General features: G+C 39.1%; 4 protein-coding genes across 5 annotated transcripts; 1 reads left to right on the top strand and 3 right to left on the bottom strand.

Moving 5' to 3' along the window:
- Positions 1-1,247: 1,247 nt before the first annotated feature.
- On the bottom strand, positions 1,248-2,533 carry LOC147868602 (uncharacterized). The gene is made up of 2 exons (XM_087333746.1): positions 1,877-2,533; positions 1,248-1,534 (listed from the first exon to the last, which is right to left on the bottom strand). The coding sequence occupies exons 1-2, from the start codon at positions 2,386-2,388 to the stop codon at positions 1,387-1,389; spliced, it is 660 nt and encodes a 219-aa protein (XP_087189872.1). The 5' UTR covers positions 2,389-2,533; the 3' UTR covers positions 1,248-1,386.
- A 2,867-nt stretch (positions 2,534-5,400) lies between these two features.
- On the top strand, positions 5,401-14,219 carry LOC147868601 (uncharacterized). 2 transcript variants are annotated; one of them, XR_015529940.1, is made up of 12 exons: positions 5,401-5,488; positions 7,987-8,076; positions 8,149-8,280; positions 10,588-10,780; positions 10,933-11,000; positions 11,404-11,469; positions 11,560-11,664; positions 12,313-12,386; positions 12,469-12,530; positions 12,697-12,770; positions 13,027-13,207; positions 13,803-13,847. XR_015529940.1 is itself a non-coding variant. In XM_087321246.1 (12 exons), the coding sequence occupies exons 2-12, from the start codon at positions 8,065-8,067 to the stop codon at positions 13,926-13,928; spliced, it is 1,017 nt and encodes a 338-aa protein (XP_087177372.1). In that variant the 5' UTR covers positions 5,401-5,488; positions 7,987-8,064; the 3' UTR covers positions 13,929-14,219. The 2 variants fall into 2 exon arrangements, 1 of the variants encoding a protein (XP_087177372.1); XM_087321246.1 differs by having other exon boundaries at positions 13,103-13,207; positions 13,803-14,219.
- Positions 14,220-15,554: 1,335 nt separating this feature from the next.
- On the bottom strand, positions 15,555-17,484 carry LOC147868600 (SNF1-related protein kinase regulatory subunit gamma-like PV42a). The gene is made up of 2 exons (XM_087321236.1): positions 16,677-17,484; positions 15,555-16,188 (listed from the first exon to the last, which is right to left on the bottom strand). The coding sequence occupies exons 1-2, from the start codon at positions 17,430-17,432 to the stop codon at positions 15,877-15,879; spliced, it is 1,068 nt and encodes a 355-aa protein (XP_087177362.1). The 5' UTR covers positions 17,433-17,484; the 3' UTR covers positions 15,555-15,876.
- A 2,927-nt stretch (positions 17,485-20,411) lies between these two features.
- Positions 20,412-22,860, bottom strand: LOC147868599 (uncharacterized). Its single transcript, XM_087321223.1, has one exon. It carries the CDS (start codon positions 22,712-22,714, stop codon positions 20,918-20,920), a length of 1,797 nt encoding a protein of 598 aa, XP_087177349.1. The 5' UTR covers positions 22,715-22,860; the 3' UTR covers positions 20,412-20,917.
- Positions 22,861-24,179: the final 1,319 nt, after the last annotated feature.

Here is a 24,179-nt window from a genome sequence, read left to right as displayed (position 1 = left end):
TATTAACCATACCTTGATTACTAAATAATCATAACACTACCACGCATAGAGTGGTATGTGTTTTGCTTAACACATACCACTCATTAAATATAAAGGGAGAAAGATGATGGGGGAGAGAGCCCTTACTTAAGTTCAAATAGGGCTTCTAGAGTTAATAATCAAGAAGAAGATAAAAAGTCATGAAAAATGGGTTTTGTAGCTTTTTACAAAATCATTGCTCCCTTTCACATTAGGTTGCCTTTTTGGCGTAAAGATATAGAACAAGGTTTGTTCTACTCCCCCTTTATCCTAGTTAGTAGTCTTACGTCTTTTATCACCTTTGGCAATGCAAGTGTCTTCATTAATAATGTGTCATGATACGTATGACACGGGCTTAACACATTCCTTGTGTAGGTGCCTAGGTTTCAACCACATCAACGATGAGTATGTCATAATCTACTTGAATTCATCACCATTCAACAAAAGATGGAATAGTTGCCGGTACAAATATTCCTTGAGTGTTTCAAAAGCATAAAGAATTAGCTCTTATATTACCATGCAATTTGCAATGAGAATTGCACATCACTAACTTCTTCCATAGCTCCTCACCCACACTATCAACATGTAGAGGAGTCACCATAGAGCAAGCAAAGTAATTTCAATGACAATAAAGATCGTGATTTATAGAATATAAGGTAACCCCATCATTAAATCATGGAGATCATTGTTTGCCATGATTTCATCATATAGTCATTGAACAACACCAACCAACCTCGGATATGGAGTCTAATCACCACCACTCTCATTGATAGCTTGGCACTTCATGCAACCATCACAAAATCATTCTACCAAATGCATTAAGATCAAGTTCCCCGAGCCTTACGGAACCTTGAGCCTTTACTTTTGTTTTAGAGTGGATGAAATGAATTGTGGATGAAATGAAGATGAGAATGTGCATATTGTGGATCATGTACTACTACGACAACAAAAAGAGCATACCTATGATTGAAATTCAAGATAGTGATCATGACCAACCACTGTGGTTTTATGGTAGTGACCCTAGAAGATGGGAATGTGCATATTGCGTGGTTTTATGGTAGTGACCCTAGAAGATGGGAATGTGCATATTGCGGATCGTGTACTACTACAACGACAAAAAGAGCAAACTTATGGTTGATTCAAGATAGTAATCATGACCAAGAAGAAACAAATGGTGCTACTAGTTAAACATAAACATTCACGATGAGAAATTCTCTTCTTGACATAAATTTAATAAATGAAAGAATTAATGAAGTGGAGAATATGTACATACATACTTCATTTGTCTGGACAAATTATAATGTGATTAGAGCTTGTGACCCTCAAAATCAAAGGCACAAACTACTGTTAAGTGTGTGTAAGGAGGATCTATACATAGAAGGCGTAAATGCCCGAGTATTCAGAGGCATGTGTGTCACCCGTTTTTGCGTCCATGAGCGCGGTGGCGGAGGTGGAGGGAGGCAAACCATTTCGGGTGTTGATGCGTTGGACGTAAGTCACGCGCCCAAGCGGCTCTCTGCGTGTGTCAACATAGTACCCAAAAGAATTAGAATTAAAGACAAACACAAATTGAGTTCTAATTGAGGACATGAAGCCAATCAATCATCTAGCTAGCTATCAATCTATCTATAAAGAATTAAAAATTAAAGACAACACAAATTGAGTAGTAATTAATGACATTAAGCCAATAAATCATCTAATCTATCTATCTCATCTGTGTGTGTATGTATTACAGTATGTATGTGTATATGCATGTCTGTCTGTCTGTATCTATCTATCTATCTATCTATCTATCTATCTATCCATGTATTTGCTGCCAAAACAAACTGATTCAATTTCCTTGGGGGCAGTGACTTACAGGTTGCCGCCATGGCTCACAGCTTGCAGCAGGTTCCATGTGATGCTGTCGGCGTCGACATGGGCGGCTACGAGGGTAGTTGCGCTCACCTGGCTCATCAAGTGGCCATCAGTGCGCCACGTCGGTTGTCCGCCGTCCACATCTAGGAACAGGTGCTGCCCCACATAAAGGGTGCGGGCGGCATCGGCATAGAGACTGGCAGTGGCATTCACCACAACCCACTCACTCCCATTGAAGCTGTAGTGCTGCTGGCCCTGGGCGCTGTATGCCACACGCAGCTCATTGCCTGGTGGCACGGCTATCTCCGACGGGATGTGAAGGCCTTGCAGAAGATCCCAGGGAGCGCTAGGGCACGGCGCGGGGGATGCCGTCAGGATGATGCGGGATGTGGCAGTCGCCCATTGGATGTGGTGACAGTAGATGATGCTCACAAGGATGATGCACACCACAAATTTAGCGGCGGCGGTGGCGGCAGCAGCAGCAGCAGTGCCTTCTGTAGAGGGAGGAGGCATGGCCACTAACACTACACTTCTTGCTTGATCTCTCTCTGTGTGCTCTGCTTCTCTCTGTCTGGTGGACCTCTTTTGTGTGTGTCTCTCTCTCTGATGGCAAATTTGGCCTTAGAAGACGTTAATATATCTTTCTTTCTCTCTATGTATGTATGGAATGGCTATTATGTTAAAAGAATGAACTTGAACTAAATTGGTGGGCTCTTGTGATATCTATGTGGTGGAATGGAACCTTCTTCTTCTTCTTCTTCTTCTTCTTCTTATATATATAAATAAATGAAAGAAAACGGAGGTAGCCGCGCTCACTCCATTGACGAATTCTGTCTGTTTTATCTGTCCGTCGTCTGTTGGGAATCAGTCTCCGTCTGTCTGTTTGTTTTTTTGAAGGGCTGACCCAATCTTAATTCATGTTATTTCTTCTTCACTCGGTTTCGGAGAGGTCGCTCAAAACAGAGAAGAGACTCGTTCGTGTTCCTCTCTCTCTCTCTCTCTCTCTCTCTCTCTCTGTGTTTGTTTGTCTGAGACCCCGTCGTCATATCCATGCAGCATCGCTGCCACGTCATCCGACGCTGCTTTCATACGTCTGAGTCAGCCATGCCACGTCCTCATTCTGGCGGCTGCCACGTCGCACCATACAGCAGAAATAAAAATAATGAAATAATAATTATTATTCCATCCAACAATTCATTTTTCATGAGCCCCAATACTATCATAGCACTAACGGTCCGCGGAGTTGATTGATTGGCCCCACGATGATGGCAAGCAATCCAATGCAAATCGGTCCTAAGACTTCCAATGGGATTCAAATTGTCCTCCTCACACAAATTAATGTCTTCGAAATAGTACGAGACACTCGAGGGAACACATTACGAAGTGAACCCCGTAATTTATTATCTATGCAACACAATAACAAAGCCATCTGTTGGTTGGTCGGATACCGCAAGGCAAATACGAAGACTGTTGCATACATCTAACCGTCTTCACAACTCAAACAACTAAATTCTCTATGTTCAAGGGTGGTACATTAATAGTTGGGGAAACATCTTGGGCTTCATCCATAACCACTACTACTAGAGGAATGAGGCTTTCTCAAGAAGCTTAGATTTAGTTAGGAAAGAAAGTCTTGAGGAATGCAATTTATCCCATCACAATTATGAGCCCCATGAATGTAATAGGATATCAAGTAGTTGTACTTAGGGATGCACGATTTATCAAGGGAGTACTCTACTCTTGTAATAACCTATATAAGTGAGAATCCAATATGTATCTCCATTAGTTGAGTATAAATTACTGAATTAATTGTTAGCTCATTCAATGTTCCTATTTGGTGTCAACTATTGATCTATTGTGAAATTATTAAATCATAAAGTTAGATTAAGAGAGATTGATCTTATTGTGGTCCCATGTTATGGATGATTACTCTTAAGTGCCTTTGAAGATAAATTAGAACAACAACGTGTTCATGCATCCCCTTTGTATCGTAACACAACACCCTTGATGGGTCACATGAATGGAATAGAGTCATGAAATAAGAGTAAGTACTTGGACTATGATCTGAAAACCCATTTTAGATAGTAAGCATTATCCATGAACCTCATTTAGTGGTGGTCGACAATTTGTAAGTTAGAAACAAGAGAAGTGGGAACCAAAAGACCAACCCATTTTTGCTAATGGAATATCCATATTCTTTCTAGAAGCAACAATATGTGTTGTCAACATTAACATTGATCCACATTAGTGGATCTTGGAAATGGTATTCTTTTTAGACAAACATATACATCCTAGAAGGGCTCATGAAAGTTTAGAGGAGACTGGAACATTGTGTGAACGTTATTTAGCATAGAGGTGTAGGTATTAAAGCAAATGCCCGAAACAATAGCATATTCACATTTGTCACACATTTTCTAAATGAATAAATTATACAAATACATCAAATTATGTTCTCTATAACTCATACATGAGAAAAAAAGTGTGATGGTCGAGCCCTGAACTCAAGGTCTTAGAGTCAATAGTGCAATAACTTACTACTAAGGGTAACATAATTACAAACATAGAGCGTAAGCATTCAAACGTTTGGAAACGAACACGTTTGAAATGAGGAAAATAAATATTCTTTTTTATTTCGTTTTTTTGACTAATTATCGTTACAATTCAGATTATCGTTTTCTTTATATTCTCGAATATACGTTTTATAAGTTTTTGAAAGTTTGATTATGATTTACAATGACATATTTTGATTCAATCTCTACATTTCATACTCATTTTTTTGTAAAGTGAGGATGATACAGATGTCTTGATTCTCATCCCAAAAGTATGCATGTGATACAATGCAAATGTTGCAACCATACTTATGTTGGTGGTTCACAATGGATTAGAGTCCACTTATTGGGATTGAGAGTGAATCCATACACGTTTGATTGAATCATTCTCAAATGCGAATGCACGTATGATACGTATGGTTCATTCTATGATTACAAACAAAGTGATAAAGAGAGAAAATTAGAGAGTGAGTTTATTATTGTCTTTTGAGGACAAATGTGACTATGACTCAAAATATGTATAACATTTTCATAAAGCACATGTGAATGTGAGAGCAACTCTCCTTATCCCGGTATATTGCAGATTTTGTCTCTTGTTGCCTTGTATCAATGCTGGTTATCTCCCGAGGTAGAGTGTTTGACATAAACTTAACATCCATTCGGAAAACATGTTTCCAATACACATACATCTTGGTTTAAAAGTCTTACTGCCGTCATTAATTCATTGAAAGCCATTGTGAGATGTAGGAGTTTGAATGCATCGAGGGGTTCATGCGCGTTTAGGTAACTTAAGTGTCGACTCAATACCTCCATGTTTGGTCATTTCCTCACTCGTTCTTCCGTCCCAAAGAAACAAGCCAAGGCTTGGGCAACACCTAAGTAAAAGGTGTTACATTACCTCTAAACAAACATAAAAGTTTAAAACAAACAAACCAGAATGGCTTCCCTCTTGTGTCTTGTGTCTTGTGTCTTATGTCTTTGCCTCTTGCATCCGTTTCCATCGACGCAGAAGCAGAAGATGAAGACAAAGACGATTAAGGCTGATCACGATGATATAATGCGAGGTAGGCGCTCCTTTCTATTTCCTTCAATTTCTCTGTATCTTCAAATCATTCTGTTCCTTTTAAAAAACATCGTTTTTCTTCATTCGATAATCCCCCATTGTTTTGTACTCCTATCCGATTTTTTTGATGCCGAAAATATCAACAGGTGTTTCTTATTCATCATTTCAATGCTCTCTCTCTCTCTCTTCCAATCAAAATAATGAAGAAAATGAATATCTTATTGGGTCCCTGATTTTTATCTTTGGAAATGTGAAATTTAGTGCAATAAATATGCGCACATGTGACTGATTATTATGCCTGTCATGTATATCTTTTATTTTCAGAAAAAATTTGACCTTTGTATTGTTCCACATTATTTCTTCTCATTCTCAGTAGGTGGGAATGATAAATGATGCAAAATCATCATCATTGTTCTTTTCCATGGGCATGTATATATGTACATACATACAGACTTCTACAGACATTAATTGGGATTTAATCTTTGTTATGTGATATATATCATACATACATACATACCTACATACCTACATACACACATACACACACACACACACACACACACACACACACACACACACACACACACACACACACACACACACACATATATAGAAAGTTTTATAATTTTGGAAGTTCGCAGAATCTCTTTATTGGCATGTATATAAAATCTTATTTTTATTGACTACGATTTCAAACACTTTGTTCCACAAGATGCGCTTTGTAGAGAATATAATATGCAAACCATCGGGAAGTAAAATAATAAATCTAAAAATTTCAGTTGGATTTGACAATTGTTCTACTGTTTCAAGAACAGATAGTATAATTTACATTCTAGAGTATGATTATTTTTTAATTTTAATCTCAGCTGCTTCTTCCTCCATTCCTCCCAGAATCAAATCCTGATCAATTTGATTAAAAATTGTAATAAGAAATCCCCCTTATTTATTCTCGTTTGAATCGAGTTCTCTTGCCAGTTGCACAGTTGTAGTAATGTACCTTGAACAGTTGAAGACATGGTGGCATCACGCTATATAGAATTTAACCATTCACAACTTTTGGCCAATGCCCTAGTTTCTTACACATTCACAATCTTCTTGCAACCCATTTTTTTATAGTTTCTTTCCTCTATAATCATATCTGGCCATGAGGTAAGGTTTGAATTCTGCTTTCTAGCATGAGAATGCTATTCTTTTTTGATGAGGATGCCATGGTGGATTTGTGCAAGCTGACACACCCATGTAATTGGTTTTGCCTGAAACTTTCGAAGGAGACATGAGACATTTCCATTCATCTGCATTCATTACACCCAATTCCCCATGGTTATCAAGGATGGGCCCAATATTTACTTCATATAAATCTGTTGAGTCAATACAACCAAAGTGATACCGAAGTATGGGAAGTGAGTTTGAGGTTATTCAACTTTATGGTGGTCCAAGTTTTGCTTTATAGAGTGGAAGTGTGGGGTGGCACTATCTCACTTAGTGCATGGACTGAAATAGAGAAAATTCAAACATTGTTCTTACGTAGACATTAGCAGTTTAATCCTCGACATCCTATCATGTCATGCTTTTATAAATAGGTGCTCGGCTCATAGAAGTGCTAACCATGCAAAGGTATACAATTATGTCAATAAAGTCAAGAATATGCCTGACCACAAATTGTTCAACTGTCTTGGAGCATAGGATGCAAGCAAGGGACTGAAAACTAATAGCAGCACCTCTCATCTGGCTAATTGCTTGACATTATGAAATGGTTTAAACTATGGGGAGTAAAAGATCTATTGGAGCTCTCAGGTGATGCTGTGAAGTATGTGATTGTCGAGGATAAATTATAAGAGGCACTAAGAATGAAGTGCAAGATGCTAAAAATGTGGTAATTGGAATATTATAAGGCAAATGTTAACCCTCAATATTGGCCCCAATACAAGGTGAAAATGTCAGAACATATCCAACCACATCTTGCTAACCGCATGAGCCTTGGCTCTTGAAGATCCTGAACACTTCTTCAACTCGCTCAAACAAGTTAGGTGTTGAGGTAGCATCATGGATTCATCACCCAAGTATGAAGATATGTAAGATATGAAATAAAAACCTAGTGAAGGATGAATACCTCTTACTTCTCACTTGCTTAGCATATAAGGTAATTCATGAGAAGTATTGTTACTTGTTAGATGAGCATGATAATTTAAGTTTCATACTGAAATCTCCTCTAAGAAGGTGAGTACATATGTGCATGTATTATTTTCACATAGAAAGATTTACTATAGAGTAGTAAACCCCCATCTTAGGAAGGAGTCATGTACAAGATGATATGTTTATTTGGTCCTGCAGGTCAAAATCGCCTTATTGGTGGATGTTAAAAAATCAATTCTCTTTTTGGTATGGTCAAGTGTCAAAAATCCGTCTAGAAGATTATATGTCTCATGGAGAATCAGTAGTCCGTATATAATATCAATAAGCTTGTATCATTATTGACTCAGGAATTACATCTGGTTGCAGGATTATGAATATGAAGAATCAATGCAATTCACACTTTGAGAACTTATGATTCTTCTAATTTAAGGAAACAATTGCAACATGGAGAACAAGGTAATCTAGCACCTTAGTAAAATCAATTATGATTTAAGACTTGTTCATAATTGTGTATCTGTCCATTTCCAGGCTTTATTATGGGCCAAACCGGACATGGTAGGCATGCTCCTCAAGAGGGGAGGAAATGTTAAGTCATGGAAAAGGAGGCAATTCATACTTAAGGATGCTTACCTCTTCTACTTCAAAGTTCAGACCAGTGTGGTAAAGTTCTCCAACTATAACCACAAGTATTATTATGGTTCTGGTAGTTCAGTGAAGCATTCTTGCAGTCAGATATTTCCTTTCGAGTTGAAATTCATATTTTAATAACACGCGTTCAGATTTATTTATAACCACAAACATACATGGTTGCTGATAGGTGTACATATGAACACACGTATTTATTTCAGTATATAAGCATATTCCTGGACATTAGTAGGAAAACTGGGTCTAAGATGAATACCACCAAAAATAAACTTTAGAATGAAGTGACCAGGAGATCAAAATATCCTCACACATAAATTTGATGATTTCTCATAGGCCTGCAGTTGGTTTGTAGGTCAGAGTCCTCATTGTTGCACCTTGGTGACTAATGCTGATGAGTTCAGTGGGGCTTAGCCTTATAGATAGAAGAAAGTAAACATATTTCGGGAGAATATGCATTCTGTATCGGCATGCTTCTACTGTGACCAATCCTTGTGGAAATGCATAACGAAACTAAAAATTCACTTTTTATGGGCTTTACCTTCTTCAATATGGCCTCAGAGGGCCAATGTAATTGAAGGTGGTTAACCCCTTCTGAAAACCTTCTTGTCAGACTGACTGGCATTCACTTCTCTGTATTGACAGACTGAACCCTAATTCTAGGGTCAGGCCATGTAACTTGGTCATGTAGTGGTAATTTATAAATACCCAATGATTGCTAAGCATCATGGGATTCCATTCTTGAAGATCAGTGGGTTGGTGTGTTGTGTTCAGTTAGCTCTATTAAAGAGGTGTACAGGAAGAGAGAGTAAGATGTTAGGGGTGTGCGCAAAATGCTGGCTACCTAATCCATCAAGATCTTTTGCCTTTCTAAATTGTAACTAATCAATTTGTGTTGTGCTTGTCATCGGTGTCTCAGGCATATAAAAAAGTTTCACCTTCTAATCCATCTTGATCTTGGGACTTTTCAAATTGTAATCAGTCAATTGCAATTCTTCGTTTGTTGTGCAAAACAAAGTTGAGTTGTCTAGGCTTGAATATTGCTGATTGGGAGGCTGAGTCAGCTCTAGAATGTTCAATAGTACCTTATGCACATTCACTGTGATGATAGTTGTTTTCTAAGCCGTCTCTCATTGAACATCTCCTGCCTGTTTACAGTCTCATCCCACGAACATGTAAACCTCAGCTTTAAAATTTTTGGCCAAACTCAATTTTATTTTCCTCATGAAGTGTTAGAAGGTTGCTCTTGCTTGTTTATGTGTGGATATATACCTAGAGTCAATTCATGTTGCAAGTGTTACTAATATTCATTGTCACACCCACTGTAGAGTCAATTGTATTATGTGAGAATGCATATGTGGGTGTAGAGTGAAATATCTTTGCCAACCCTCGTGTAATATCCTTCAAGGAGGAGAAATGATCCAATTAAAGTATTCTATAGGTTTGCATGGCTAATCAAATCAGCAGGCTCTTCAGTGTTTTGGTATCTATTGTGCCCAGGTATATTTCTATCAAAGACATCTTTGGGTTTCAATCCTTCACATTAGCATGTAAATATGAACAATCTGCTGCCAACAAAAGTCGGCGAATTCTCTTATCTCAATATGCCAAAGGATTTGATCTTAGTCGTTGTCATTAGCCACTGTATATTACTAATCTATTTGCACTAAGAGAGTGTTTGAGGTTTTAATAATTCATGTACAGTAAGAGGTATTTTGGGGCTTATTATGACCTGGATGTCTTATAAAATTATCACTTGGAGTCCATGTTCAATATTTATGCATATACTGTAAGAGAATTGCAAAATAATTTACCTTTCTCTGCTTCAGTACGAAGTTGAAAGGTTTTTAGACTTATGTTCCCAGCATCATTTGTTATTTTTTTCAATGGATCGTTTTCTTAAGACATTAGTTTTTTGAGGGCTTCAAGAGAGAGATCACACATCCCCTTGATCTGGTGGAGACTTGAAGCAAATCATCAATTTTGTATCTCCTATGTTTGTGGATAACTTTTATTCTACAGTCCAGGTAGAGAGTCAAGCCCTCTGGGCAATCATGCTATAATGTAAGTGCAAATGGTCTGTTTTAAGTCATTTTAAATGATTTACGTAATTCCGAAATCCTAAGTTGGCCTATGTTAGGTTTCTCCTGTAGAGTAAGAAAGGTTCCTTAGACATGATTTGGTTGAATTTATGTACAGCTGTGCATATATTCATATAATCAATGTGACCGTAGGCATTTATTTTGCTCTTCCATTTGAGAATTTTTAATAGCTTGAGGTTTGATGCTACATATATCAGTATTTATTTTAGTGGTTCCTCTCCAGGAGCAATCAGAGCCTACAGGAGTTATTCCCCTTCAAGGTTGTAAAGTGGGTGTGTTCCCTTGTGGAGCTGATGCTGCTGTCCAGAATGTTTTCATCATAACTTTGCCTGAAGAACTTGCAGGAGTAGGGATTATCAAGCGCACTAACTATGCATTGGCTGCAAGTTTCTATGAGGAAATGCATTCATGGATTGGTGATTTTCAGACATGCTTATTATTAAGTTTTGTAGAGAGCCTTATACATTTTTATACGAATAACATTATTTTACTTTCTTTATGCTAGTAATGATATATGTGTTTTCTGTAGCACACTCAGTTGGGTTTGGATATGTCTTTTTTAATTTAGATGCAATAAAATTAGCATCATTTTCGAAGCGCAAACTACATGCAAAAGTTGATCATGCTTTCATGGAGGTAAGAAGAAAGCAAATTCATCAGTTATAGTACACACAGCAAACCTTTCACATTAGGGATTAAAAGAATCAGACAAATAGAAAATGCACCACGATCTGTCTTAACCAAATTTTACAATAGAAGGAAGATTAAACATCAAATAATTGTTAAACTAATAACTAATAACTGCAATTAGTAAAATATGAATCACTTGAGATAACTAATTGAGAACTTATTTGATAAGCAGTTAATTTAATAGAGAGGTTAGCAATATTTTCTCTTCAAATTTATACTTATTATAGTTGTGAAGCACATGAAGCAATGCATTTATAAACACTGAAGTTTCAACCCTTGATTATTTATTTACACTAATGCTTTTGGGAATAAAACTTAGAGATCTCAAATTATACTTGGTTATATAAAGGTGCGTGATTTGGAGCAGCGCTGGGCAGTGGCCAAAGAAAGAGACGCATACAGGGAATCTGGAAGGGTCAGTATTCTGGAATCTTGACTAGGTTCTTTATTAAAATACAATAATGCATTCCAACGTCTTTTAATCAAAACCTATTTACATTCATAGGGAACTTTACCTATGGGAGATGAAGGAGAAGAGGATCCTGTCATCCTTCAAGCTTTAGCAGATACTCTCATGGATGCATATCATACACGGGAACAATTACAAAATGTAAAGCACATTTTATGAGAATATAACAGTGTAGCCTGAATTAATAATGAAATGTAAAATATAGGTTATGTCCTCCAACATCTTTTGTTTTTATCACTAAACCCTTTAAGCCTCCTTTTTGTTGATGATTGGTTTGTTTACAGTATTCATTTAGGCATGATCTAAGAACCACAAGGGGATGCATCCAGTAATATATTCTATGTTTGAAGTAGATAACTGGCTTAAATGGAGGAGTTTTTGTATTGCTCATATTGTATGATAATCTCTAAAGGAACTAACTAGTTCAGAGGAATCATAGATTCTCTAAACGGATGATTCTGGCCCAAAGTTGTGCAGTTTTCTTTTTGGATGGGGAAATTAGAAATGCACTTTAGCCCATGTAAGAGCTGGCCCATATCATTGCTTCCAGTTTCCTTTGCAATAAAATTTATGATAGAACACAGTGCCAAAAGATGAAATTTTAGACATTCAAGAAGATCAAACAGGTTTTCATATCACATTGCAGATCTTTTTGGATTATCCGGGCAGAGAAGCTGAATAAAACTTTTTGTATTATACACATTGCTTTGAAACAACCCAAATTGTCTTGCTTCCAATTATGTTTTGATTCATGGATATTCTTAATCAATATTTTTGTATTTATTGCAGAGGATCAAGGAAGCACAAGCTCGAATTCAAGAAGCATTTTCCCATCTTACAGTACTTGAGCGTGCTGCGTCTATGTAAGGATTGCTGAGATTTCTATATAGAATGAGGTAATCTATAATTCTTTTGAAATTAAATTAAGTTCTGGTTTTGTCTCAGACAAGAGGAAATGATCATGGGACGAAAAGATTTAGGACGTTTAATGCCGGAGATTCAGGCTGGTAAACAGGATGCATTTTTCTATGTATTCAGAGCTGGCTGTAGCTTTATAACTGATATAGAAAATTTCTGCTTGTAGAGATTAGCAAAATATCTTCCTTACAGAGGTATATTGTCTTAATTATGTTTCTTAAAAGGAAACAGTCTGCTGATGTTTGCTTGTGGCAGAGATGGCTTCCTGTAGTGAAAGACTTGAATGGCTGATCCCTGTACGCTTCCAGTTCTATACCTTGGAAAGACAGGTATGCTTCAATATAAAGGACCTTTTCTATAGCATGGATATGTAAGCTTGGATATTGAGGAATATGGCTGATGGGATGTCTGCATTCTTAGATATTGGTCGAGAGTTTACCTATATTAGATAAAAAGCGATTCTTGTTAGTGTTTCATAAGGAAGCTTGGGCTTAATTTTCTAGGTAATTTCATTCTAGTTGACTGGATTAGATCAATAAAGCAAACAACTAACAATAAACACCTATATATTCTAATTTTTCTCAGGGAGTATTGGCAATTCTTTGAATGGGAACTTTGGTAGTTATTTGAATCGCAACAATGACAACTTTATATTATTTAGGTTGAGGCACTTGAAGGCTTATGTGAAAGCGGAGAAGGTGTTCCATCTGCTAATGAATTAGAAGATATTCTGCGTAAAACTTTGAAACGGCTGGAAGATTCAGAGGTTAGTTTCCTGCTTATCATTGATTACATTAGCAGTCAGTATATTAGATTGTGTTATGAAGTTATAGCTACACTATTTTCAGCCTGTGTATGCATCATTTGTTAGTCTCTTATGCATTTCCTATGAGTCGGTTACGTTCACACACCTAATCATTGAGTAAATAACCCCATAGTGGCAGATATGTTCCAAGTTGTTGTGCATAAAAGACTTGGGTTATGGTAGAAGCAATTATAAGGTTCTGCCTACGCCATGTGCATGCCGTCTCTTCATTGCAGTGCTCTCCATCACATGGTCATAGTCTGCTCAAGCTAGTTAGTTAATAAAGTGGGGGATATCGGGGTTCAAGTAAAGTCATGGCAATCAAGATGTTAATCTAACTCTATTACTGTAAGCCTCTTTTATAGTGATCACGAGTTATGTATAATATAATTGAGAATTCCTTGTTTAATTTCTTTCTCATTACTGGAACCACCTTTGACTTTGGCACGGTCTGTATCAAACATCAGGTTTTTCAAAATGCTATAGGTTCCTTCATAATCTTTTGCATAATGTGAGACCTCTGATATGGAAGCTTTTATGTGATCATATTCTGCAGTTCCAACAAAGGGGAGATAAAACCTTGCCAGATGAAAAGGTTATTTCTCAACTCAGTGCTCCAGTCGCATCTATCTCTTCAGAGTACATGGTGATATTACATCGTGCTACAGAATCTCTTCAATAAGCACAAGATCTGTTTCCACGTATCCCACTCTCAATTTGTCTTTCTCAACATGGTATTGCTGCTTCATGATCCCTTGTGTGCGTTTGAATGACAAGCATCGGTGCGTATTGTATAACTAGAACAATATCAAACAAGTCTTATAAACAAGATGATGTTCAGGGAGCATTAAGATGTAGCTTGCTCATCAAGTTCTGAAAGGGTTTGTGCAGGCTGTTCCCAACAAATAACTGGTTTTGGTAACAATTATTTGTTGATACATTAAAAGTATATTCATCTAAGGTTGTTCTGCAACATGCGCCGAAGGTTATCATTGCCCTCATAGGTTCTCAACATTAATGCTATTGGTAATGTTTGACCTTTCTCGTATAATTAGTTGTTTCATCTTGGAGAACAAACCAAACAAAATCTAAGTAGAACTTATCTGCCTAGAGCACTAAATTAATATTAAGGAAACACTTAAATGCCAAAATTCCCGAATATTCTTGTTACCCAAGCATGTATTATGGTGAACTTGCTCACATTCAAGTGTTACAATGAACAAGGATATGGTGAAATGACTTCATACGTTTGCCATGGTGATTGGATCCATTCATGCATTCCAATCTTTGCCTCGTTGGCTTACAAATCCAGTGGTCAGAAATGCCTCAATAATTGTTATAGTCCATCACAAATTGGATCAAACCATGAGGCCAAAAAACTTGTACATTTCTTGACTCCAAGACTAACTTGTGAGACACAGCATGTGTATTCGTCCTTTTGGGTATCCATAACAAGAATTATCGTAATTGAAACATTTGGAACACTAGAGAAATATGTGCGTCTATGTTCATAAGTTTAGAGGAAGAAATAATTGTCATTGCTACATGTAATTTGAAAGCAATGTTTCATCCTAAGATTCATAAACAATCCATTTTATGTAGTTGAAATTACCATGTACCATCAAATACAAATCCACATAATTATCACAACATATAGTGACTGACTAGGACTATATGCAAGTGTTCAAATGAATAGCAGCTTCTTTGTTATGACCTCAAAATTCCATTGGGATGACTTAAACATGGTATATTAGGTCTTTTAATATTCCAAAAAAGCTTCTTAAATAGAAGACTGCTTAATTATCCAATGTGCAAAATTCATTGCTATCAAAATAATTAGGTTATGGTGAAACTATAGATTGGAAGTCAAGAATTCTTGTAACCTCATACTATAATATCAAGCCAATGTCCGTAAACATTATATTCAGATGAAATTTGGTGGTACGCCTAATCACCTCAACTGGATTCAAACCTCGCATTAGAGGGAGAATTAACTAAATTGCAATCTTCAGAGTAGGAGTTAGGGTTGGAACCCCATTTCCTCTTTTCTGAATTACCAAAGAATTATATAACTTGCTTTTCGCTACTCTTACCAACCTATTTTTTTAAATTTCCTTCTATCTGAAGGAAATATGTCATAGTGAGCTACATTTTTAAGCTCAGATCTGAATGCTCTATAAGAGCACCCAGAAGTCTCATAGAGACTTTTTTAAATGGAAGTGTACATATATATTATTACGCTAAGTAATTAGAAACTTCCACCTTTTCCATCATCACAGTTTCAATAAAGCACGTTAGAAAAGAAACAAAAAGCAAATTGAAACTCTTCATATTAGAGAGTATGTTGACAACTGCATAGAAGTGATAAAAAGACTTCATATGTTTCCTTGTTCAAAACACTAGACAAAAGATGGGTCATGAAAACTCTAAGAAGAGGAGAAGCTACAGTAGCCATCCAAAGCTTCCAGAGATCAGACTCAAGATTAACTAACAGAAATGAGTAATGCTACCACCCAAGTTAGGCCAAATTTGAGCCATTAAGGTTCCACCTTGACATTTCTTTAAGGAAAAGGGATGATGTTCCATAACACGTAAGATTGACTTCAGGATATTGGATATCGGATGATGCTTCAGGAAACAGTACATTCATGCCTAACAACCCTCAAAATGTCAGAAAATGAGATGAGGCCAATCAAGATATCGTCACTTCCCTCTTCGATGACCCAAACCCTATGGACCTTGCGATCAAGAGCCTTGCTGACAACCTCCTCTAATGAGATGCTTGGGAAACATGTCACTTGCCCTTCAGTTGCAGCAGCAGATGCAGGGTCCCTCTTCAAGAACTTGAGCACCCCTACTGATCCCCATTTTCCAAATACTTCAGCTGAGCACCCCCGGAGGTCACTTGCCGAAAAGGTGCCTATAATCTTCTTACCCTTTCCCTACATATAGCAGAAGACCATATTGACATTCATATAAAGCCATCACTTTACTTGATGACACAAATCATAAATGAAAGAAGGCTGGCTATATATCATTCAACAAGCTCATGATTTTGTTTGTCAAATAAGAAAGACAAACAAAATTAGATCAACTACTATCATTCATATATGTCACAGCCTCAATATTCTTGCCAAGTTAAAACACTTGCTAACTGTCTTTCATTCATATCATGCACAAAAGAAGACCATATACTCACCCATATCAGATACACATAGTTCCCAAATCACAAAGTCATTAGCCCAAATCACAAATAAATGAAAACCATACACTCACCTATGTAACATTATGCATGAATTGGAATATAGTCTATATATAGTCTATATATCATCATTTGACTCATGAATGCAATTCACAAACGAAAGACCAGCACATAAATATCACTCGATCAAAAAAGGCATAGAGATGGGATGGATCTTTGCATATTTACAGAGACAAGCTGCTTATCATCAGATTCATCACCGCTCGCAGCAACTGGGAAGATGGCGACAGCTGCCAACGAAGCTTGAGTCATACATCTCATTGTATCTGCAAGAGACATATTTTCGGGAACACCAAATATCGTTGATTGAAATACGCCCAATGATGCAACACTCTTGGACATAATAGGACGAAGTCGATCAGCCTCGGTTTGCAGGAATCGGACAAGGTCAGTTTGCGTGAGCATTCGATACCCTGGGGATGCTTCGATCGATTCCAAGCCAACCTTACCATGATGATGCTCTAATTGGCTTTCAAGAGGAACGAGGGTACGGTGGAGGCCTTTACCCATTGGTTCCATTGCATCTAGGACACTAGTTTGGGGAGTGAGACACCAGAGTGTAAGCCCTTCGAGGCTATGGCCAATCACCTTGGAGACAGGGCTAGCCATAAGGCTTGTGACAAACTCCTCGGACCCCGACCCGGCTTCGGTGAGATGAATGAATATGTCAAGGGTGGAGATGATTCCGATGTAGTGCTTCCGGGCAGCGCCAGTGGCTTTGTCGGATTCGAGGATGACGGAGCCACCTGCACCAATCCAATGGCCAGGGGGTGCCGCCACTGGGACTGCTAATATGTTGTGGGCCTGCAGCGCATGCAATGTGTCGCCCACGCTGGCTGTGTACGGCACTTCAACTAACCTCCCTTTGTGGCCCACTAATTGCCTCACGATGCTCTGCTCCAACACTTGCTTTGCCTCTTCCATAGCTTCTCTGTTTCTCTGTTTCTCTGTTTCTCTCTCTCTCTGTTTCTCTCCGTCTTTCATTTGAAAAAAACAGAACTTGTGCTCACCGTTTTTCTCAAAAACCCATGGGCTCCTTCCCACTTGCCCGGGTTTCACACCACCCGGCCACGATTTACATGTTTTGGTCTCTCATGCAACTCAAGTCTTTTTCATGGTGGTGTTGTTCCTCATTATTTACGCGGCTTTACTGACATTGGGATATCCTTCTTCTTGTTTACACTCACTTTTGGAGAGCTACCATCAGTTTCTGTTTGTCCTCCTCCCTCGCCCACGATATACTTTTGCGGCTCTTCCCTGAGCAATTATACGCACATTTCCTCTTCGTGACGTCATTAAACAACACTAGCTATTTTCTGGGACTTGGCCTCCTTGAGATTGATATGAATGACGCCCAACTTCTCGGAAAATTTTGATATCAACGAGTTGGCATTGGACATCACATAACATAATCTTGGAAGTTTCAAGCCTTAGATGGCATCAAATTTCTTATTATTGCCTAGTGGCAATAATAGTGGACAATGTACCTTAAGTAGTCTAACTAGTCACCTACAATCATAAAAGGTTGAATATTTTACACACACACACATAGAAGAATTAAGGGCATAATAGAGACTTCATTAAGTGCAAAGATTGGAAGTAGAATATTAGGAGTTATGGGCTAAATGAACTCTAATGAAATACAACCAAAGGACGAGTGAGACTTTTCACAATGTTTTGTATCACAATTTGTGTGCCTCATGCCTGTAGCTCCAACCAATTAGATCAAGGCCCCCCCTCCCCCGACCAATCAAAATATGAGGTGGATGTTTTACTTCGAGACATGCATAACAAGCACATAGGTTGGGTGAGACAAGGAGAGGTGAAAACATGAGCAAGTGGAGGTGTCGACGAATGGGCGATGGGTAGAGGGAGAGAGAGAGGGTGTAACTCGCCAAGAGTTGGATGAACGAGGCCAATTAGCTTAACATGAGGAACCACAAGAAGGGAACTCATGAAGAAAACCAAAAAAGGTGAGGGGCTTAGGCGCAACACATGGGATTGGGTGGAAGATAATGGGGAAGCATGGAAATATGAGAATCATACAAAGTGACAAGACAAATGGGAAGATAACCATTGATCTACTTGAGATCAATTGGGATGAGAAACCCCCCCTTTATACATGAGGAACACATTTAATATGCATGTGGCCTCTCAAGTATTTACAAACATGCAAGTAGCTAAGCTCAACAACATCATAATAAACTTTAATATACAATACAATACAATATAACCTCTCAACCTAGATAACCATATTGTCTTCCTCTCCTTGATGGTCATGATACCTTGCTCAAGAATAGGAGCAAACTTGTGAAACTTCTGCATCCTTAATAAAGTAGACTCTTGTAGCACATATGTCATTTCCATATGCATTAGTAACCTCCCGAGGATGATAGAACATCATCATCATTTGTCTCTTCTAAGGACACTTTTACCCATGTGACATATAAAGAATTTTTATAAGTGCTAGTATCTTGACATCGAAGATAGGCACAAGGCCAATCCAATTTTTCTATGCAAGCTATTATACAAACATAGTAAAAAAAAACTTAGTCAACTACTTCATAAAAAATAATTCCCATTGGATGAATTTATAGCTAAGGCTTAGAGATGCTAGCAATCAAGTGATGTAACACTATCAAGGAGAAAATATGGTTTAAACTATTTTTATTGGCATACTACCAACCTGCAACTCTAGTTTCCATTTGATAAAACTGCATGCATTCTACCACTACACCCAATGAGCCTTTGTAAGAGGATATGGTAATGTCGTACGACATTCAGACTTTCCAAATTAGTTGTCATGACATAGTTTCCCAAAGCAATGTCTAAAGTTGCACTCTTCTCCACCTTGTGACGTGTGCATTATTGGTTACATGGAACCTTGCAAAGCACTAGTATGTATTCTACGTAATTATAGAATCATTCATTCCCCAAATGATTGTTGTAAAAAATTGTTTCCTATCATATCATTTTTTAGCATCTTTGTTACATTAAATTCTTCCGCAATACTTAGGAATGGCCTTTCAGCATCTAAATCAAATGAAATTCTCGTCAATGTTGTTCCAAAGTGACGACATCCAATGAGAAAGAGAATATATGATTTTGAGTTACTGCATGTCCCGTAATCATAAGCCTACCATCGTTTGTGTATAAATTCTATTCTTAATTCAAATATATAAATAGAACTAGTCTTGAAAGTCCATTGGAATTCTTGGATCCCTACTATCGTGGGAAAATTTAGTATCCATATACAAAGGATGGTTCCATTTACCTATACATTAGGAAGGTATCTCATGATTCTTCGTAAATGCCATTGTTTTCAATGTAAACATTATGGCAAATATTATTAGTAAATTGATTTATCGCACAAAATAAGTCTAGGTACATGTAACAGTAAAATGAAATAATGCTTTAATACCGCCCATTATCCAATGTTGGGAAAAAATTATAAGCTATGGAAACATGCAAATTTGATGATTATTTTAAGTAGGTTTTCGATCTACCAAATTGTTAAGAGCTTTGTACAATAACGTAATGTGTATTCACATGCTTACATATATCTCTTTTTTGGATTATTAACATTTGAAACAATGGCACGTCAAAGCAAATGTGAGCCCAATGACATGTTACTTCCCATTACCCAAGTAGTTTATGTAACATAATCACGCACCAAAAGGACAGAAATGATAAAAATATCGAAGCAATATAGACAAGGTGTGGATACTTAGTCCACTCAATTCCATTCATTAAAATCTGCAAATCATTTCAACGTTTTAATAATTGAAGGGCTATGTATCTATATTATTAGAATGGATACACATATTTAGAGCTAAAAAATGATATAAAATCACTCTCCATATAAAGAACTTATGTCAAAACTTTGTATGATCAAGAACAAGATAATAACAACAAATCCCCACCAATGTATTTAAATCCACGAGGAACTCAGATATATTACCATTTCCGAACGGTGCCTTAACTCTTTCTAGATATTGGTTTGTACACTAGCATTTCCGGATGCAAACATAAGGATTCCCAGCATTTCTCTAGTGGTATGGAGTTAGTGCTTGTGTGAGGCCCAAGAAATTCAATTTATCTTTGAGCCTTAGTATATTACATAAAAGGTTTTGGATTAATGTTTCCAATCTTTGAACCATGTGTACACATGAATTTTTGCAGGGTGTAGGTTAGAATGATGCATAAATACCTCTCATTCTGGACGTTTTGATGGGAATCTGGATTCAGATCCATCATCTTGGCAATTGATAAGAACACCTATCCAGCTTCGACGGATTCCAATTCATATACAGTTTGCCGTCTCAAACTATGATTTGCCGTGAACAAGTGAAGAATAAGGAATTTGAAGGATAGGGAGATGCCCGCTTTATAAAAGTTTTAGCTATGGATTAATGTTTGACTCCCACTATCCAACTCAAGGTCTTCTTTGCAAGTGAGTATGGGGCCGCAACCGATCCCGATCCCGTTCTCGATCCGGGTAATGTGTGGCTGAGCTCGGCCGAGGGGGCCACGAGTTGGGCACCCGAGAAAGACTTGTGGCTCTCGTTCTCGGCGACCTCCTCGTCCACATTCCAGTTTATGTTGGGGAATGCCTCGACATCGGAGTGGGAGCGCCTGCTCGTGTTTATCTTCAGCTTGGCAGCCTCGGCATTGAGAGGGTGGCGGAACGAGAAGGCCCTTCTCGATGTTTGCTTGTGGTGGTCACCAGTACAATAGTACAGTGCTAGAGGAAGTGGGTCGTGGGCTTTGAGGCGGGCATCGCGAGGCCCAGCCATCCGATGGTGATGGTGATGGTGATGATGATGATGTTGCAGATCATCTATGGGCGACATGTCAAGGTTGAGATGAGCATAGCCTTTATAAAGAGGGTTATGTGGTAGTGATGTGACGGCTATGGTGTGATCGTGGGGATGGAAAGGCGTGAGCATGGCGGGGTCGGGGTACTCTTCGAGTGTGTCCTCAGGGGTGCACTCCGAGAGAGTGATTCGATGGCCGGGTGGCAATACGGGGACCAGCCTCCTAGGGGTGGAGCCCGGGGGGCGCCTCTTGTTACAAGGTGTGGGCGCGATCAACACCTCTAAGCTTGTCGGGTTGAGTACGTACTCGTAGGAGCCGACCGAGTAAGACCTCCGTGTCCCGCTGTGGATGCTGCTGGATGTGCCCGTGTCGAGAACGATGCGAGCACTGACCTCGCCCGGCCCACCGGCAGGAGGAGGCACCGCCCGCAACCGTCCCAATTGGACGGCCAGGACTTTGCCCTCGTATTCGCTGCGGCCGGACGGGGCGTCCGATGCGGCTTTCTCTTTCTCGGGCTTGCCCATCACGTGGCCCGGCAAGCAGTCGGTGCGTGAATCAACGGAGCTACTACGAGGACCGGCCACGACCGTGTGGTCGACGGAGCTACTACGAGCCGAACTCCCGTAGTAGCATGGTGTGAAACGGCCCGAACCTCCTGCCCTGTTCACACCCACACCCACACCCACACCCCCTGCACCTGCACCTGCACCTGCACCCCCTGTCTCTGCCTCTGCACTACTAGTATAGCTCCTGCTAGAACTATCTCGCAATGCCAAGCTCCCATGGTGCGCAGATATGAAGTTGGCACCGCTCATGCCATTGCTGCTTAAGTCATGGCCGTATTGCTCCGGGAGCAAGCCCCTCCTGCACAGAGGGCATGTGGAGTGAGAGAGGAGCCAGGTATCGATACACTCCATGTGAAAGGCGTGGCTGCATTTGGGCAGGAGCCTCAGGCGATCCTCTGCTTCGAACTCGCACAAGCAAACCGCACAATCCGCGCCTTCTTTCAACCCTTTCTGCACCGAGTCATAGAAGAAGACAGGCAGAGTGTCTATGAAGGATTGGTCCACCCCTGAATCATGGAGGTGGAACAGTTGCTGAAGCTGTCCCTGCAGAGCTGTGATGGAGACGATGGCGTTGGAATCTCGGCGAGGATGGTGCCTCATGACGAGGCATCGGATGAGGAGATGGAGGCATCCAGACAAGAAGAAGATTATGGTGAGAATGATGATGATGACCACGATGCTTGGGTTGATCTGAGCTTCTCGGAAGGTCTCATGGAGGACATGTCTTCGCAGGCTTGAATTGGGAGGCAGGTTATGGATGGGGATGAGAGAGGAGGGCTGGGAAGGAACCACAGAGATGATGGTAGAAGTAGCAGGAAACATGGCGATGGTGGAAGAAGGCAATTATGTGAAAAAGGAAAATGTTAAGAAAGATTTGATTACATGGTCAGAAAGCTACAGAGGCTTCATCGCCGTATGCAAATGCTTCTCTGTGTCTGTGTGTGGTATGTATGTATTAGGAGTGGGTTTTCTTTTACTCTCACGCCGCTTACAAGCAGGGAAAAACGAAGAAGAAGAAGAGGAGGAGGAGGAGCCACTTTCTCTGTCTCTCTCCTTTTTTTCTCTCTGTTTCTCTTTCTCCATCTGTTGTCCTCTCTGTGTCTGATGGTAATGTGTGTGTGGAAGCATTTATGAGAGGTGAGAGAGAAACAGAGACACAGAGACACAGAGAGAGAGAGACAGAGAGATGATGATGATGATGATGATGATGATGAAGTGTAAGAGTTGGTGTAAATTGCCTTAAATGGACACCAGGTTTGACAGTCAGTCAAGTCAAGTGAGATCAAGTCAAGTCAAGTCAAGTGAGGTCAAGCCAAGCCAACCCCCCCCCCCCCCCCCCAAAACTGAATAATCTTTCCATGCCATGCATGGATTTTTTTTACCACCCTTCCCCATTACTCTTTTTCACCTAAGAATAATATCCTCCTCGCCCACGCTCTCTCCCAACCCCTCGTTGTTATTCACCTCTTTTTTGCCCTTCCTAAATCGGTCCCGTTAAAATCATCGTCACATAACCCCCTGTCAAAGTTTCCCCGGGCCCTTTGTTCATCATGTTTGATATGGTGTCTCATCTTCTTCTTCCTTCTTTTTCTTTTGGGAAGGGGAGTGGGGCAGGGGAGTAGGGGAGTAGGGGAGTAAGGGTGATGGATGGTGATATTGCTGAAATTACAATGTTATCTCCAACACCAATGGGAGACTCGATATATTTCCCTTCCAAATGTGTGGTACTGTTTAGATTAGTCGGAGTATATCTTTTAAAACAAACCCATCGCTTTCGTTGTTCACACGCAAGTGAACATCTTTACAAATTCATAGAAAGTTATAAGACAAATGGAATATCTCCTCTTGAAAGTAGGTTTCCATGATAGACAAGTTTGCTCAATTTATGTCCTGTTAGGTGGTGGACATGTGCACGATAAGGTTTTTGGGAGATGCACTTTCTTAATGATTCTCTTCCTCTAATTGGCCTAATTAACTTCTCACTAGTCAAGACATAGCAATCACAAACAAAGCAATTGTCATGAGTTGTCTGGGACACGTTTTCTCATCCACTTTATTGAAGGATAGCCATTAAGGGGTGTACTATACAAGGTAGCGCATTTTATTTACATCCATCTCCATGCTTTACTTTTTTACAAAAAATACACTAAATGGTAACAAATATGTGCATCAAGCTGCAGGCACATATCCATTGCATCCATTATATTTTAGGCTACATTATTTTTAGAATGAGAATGCAAAGAAAGAGAAGATACAATGAGAACACTTACTCTATAGTAGCCCTTGT

Source organism: Azolla caroliniana, unplaced genomic scaffold (assembly GCF_043228905.1).
Source record: "Azolla caroliniana isolate FFs.n. ecotype wild unplaced genomic scaffold, voAzoCaro1.0.p SCAF_1, whole genome shotgun sequence".
In the NCBI taxonomy this organism is placed as follows: domain Eukaryota; kingdom Viridiplantae; phylum Streptophyta; class Polypodiopsida; order Salviniales; family Salviniaceae; genus Azolla; species Azolla caroliniana.
This window is presented reverse-complemented; position numbering and strand designations above follow the sequence as displayed.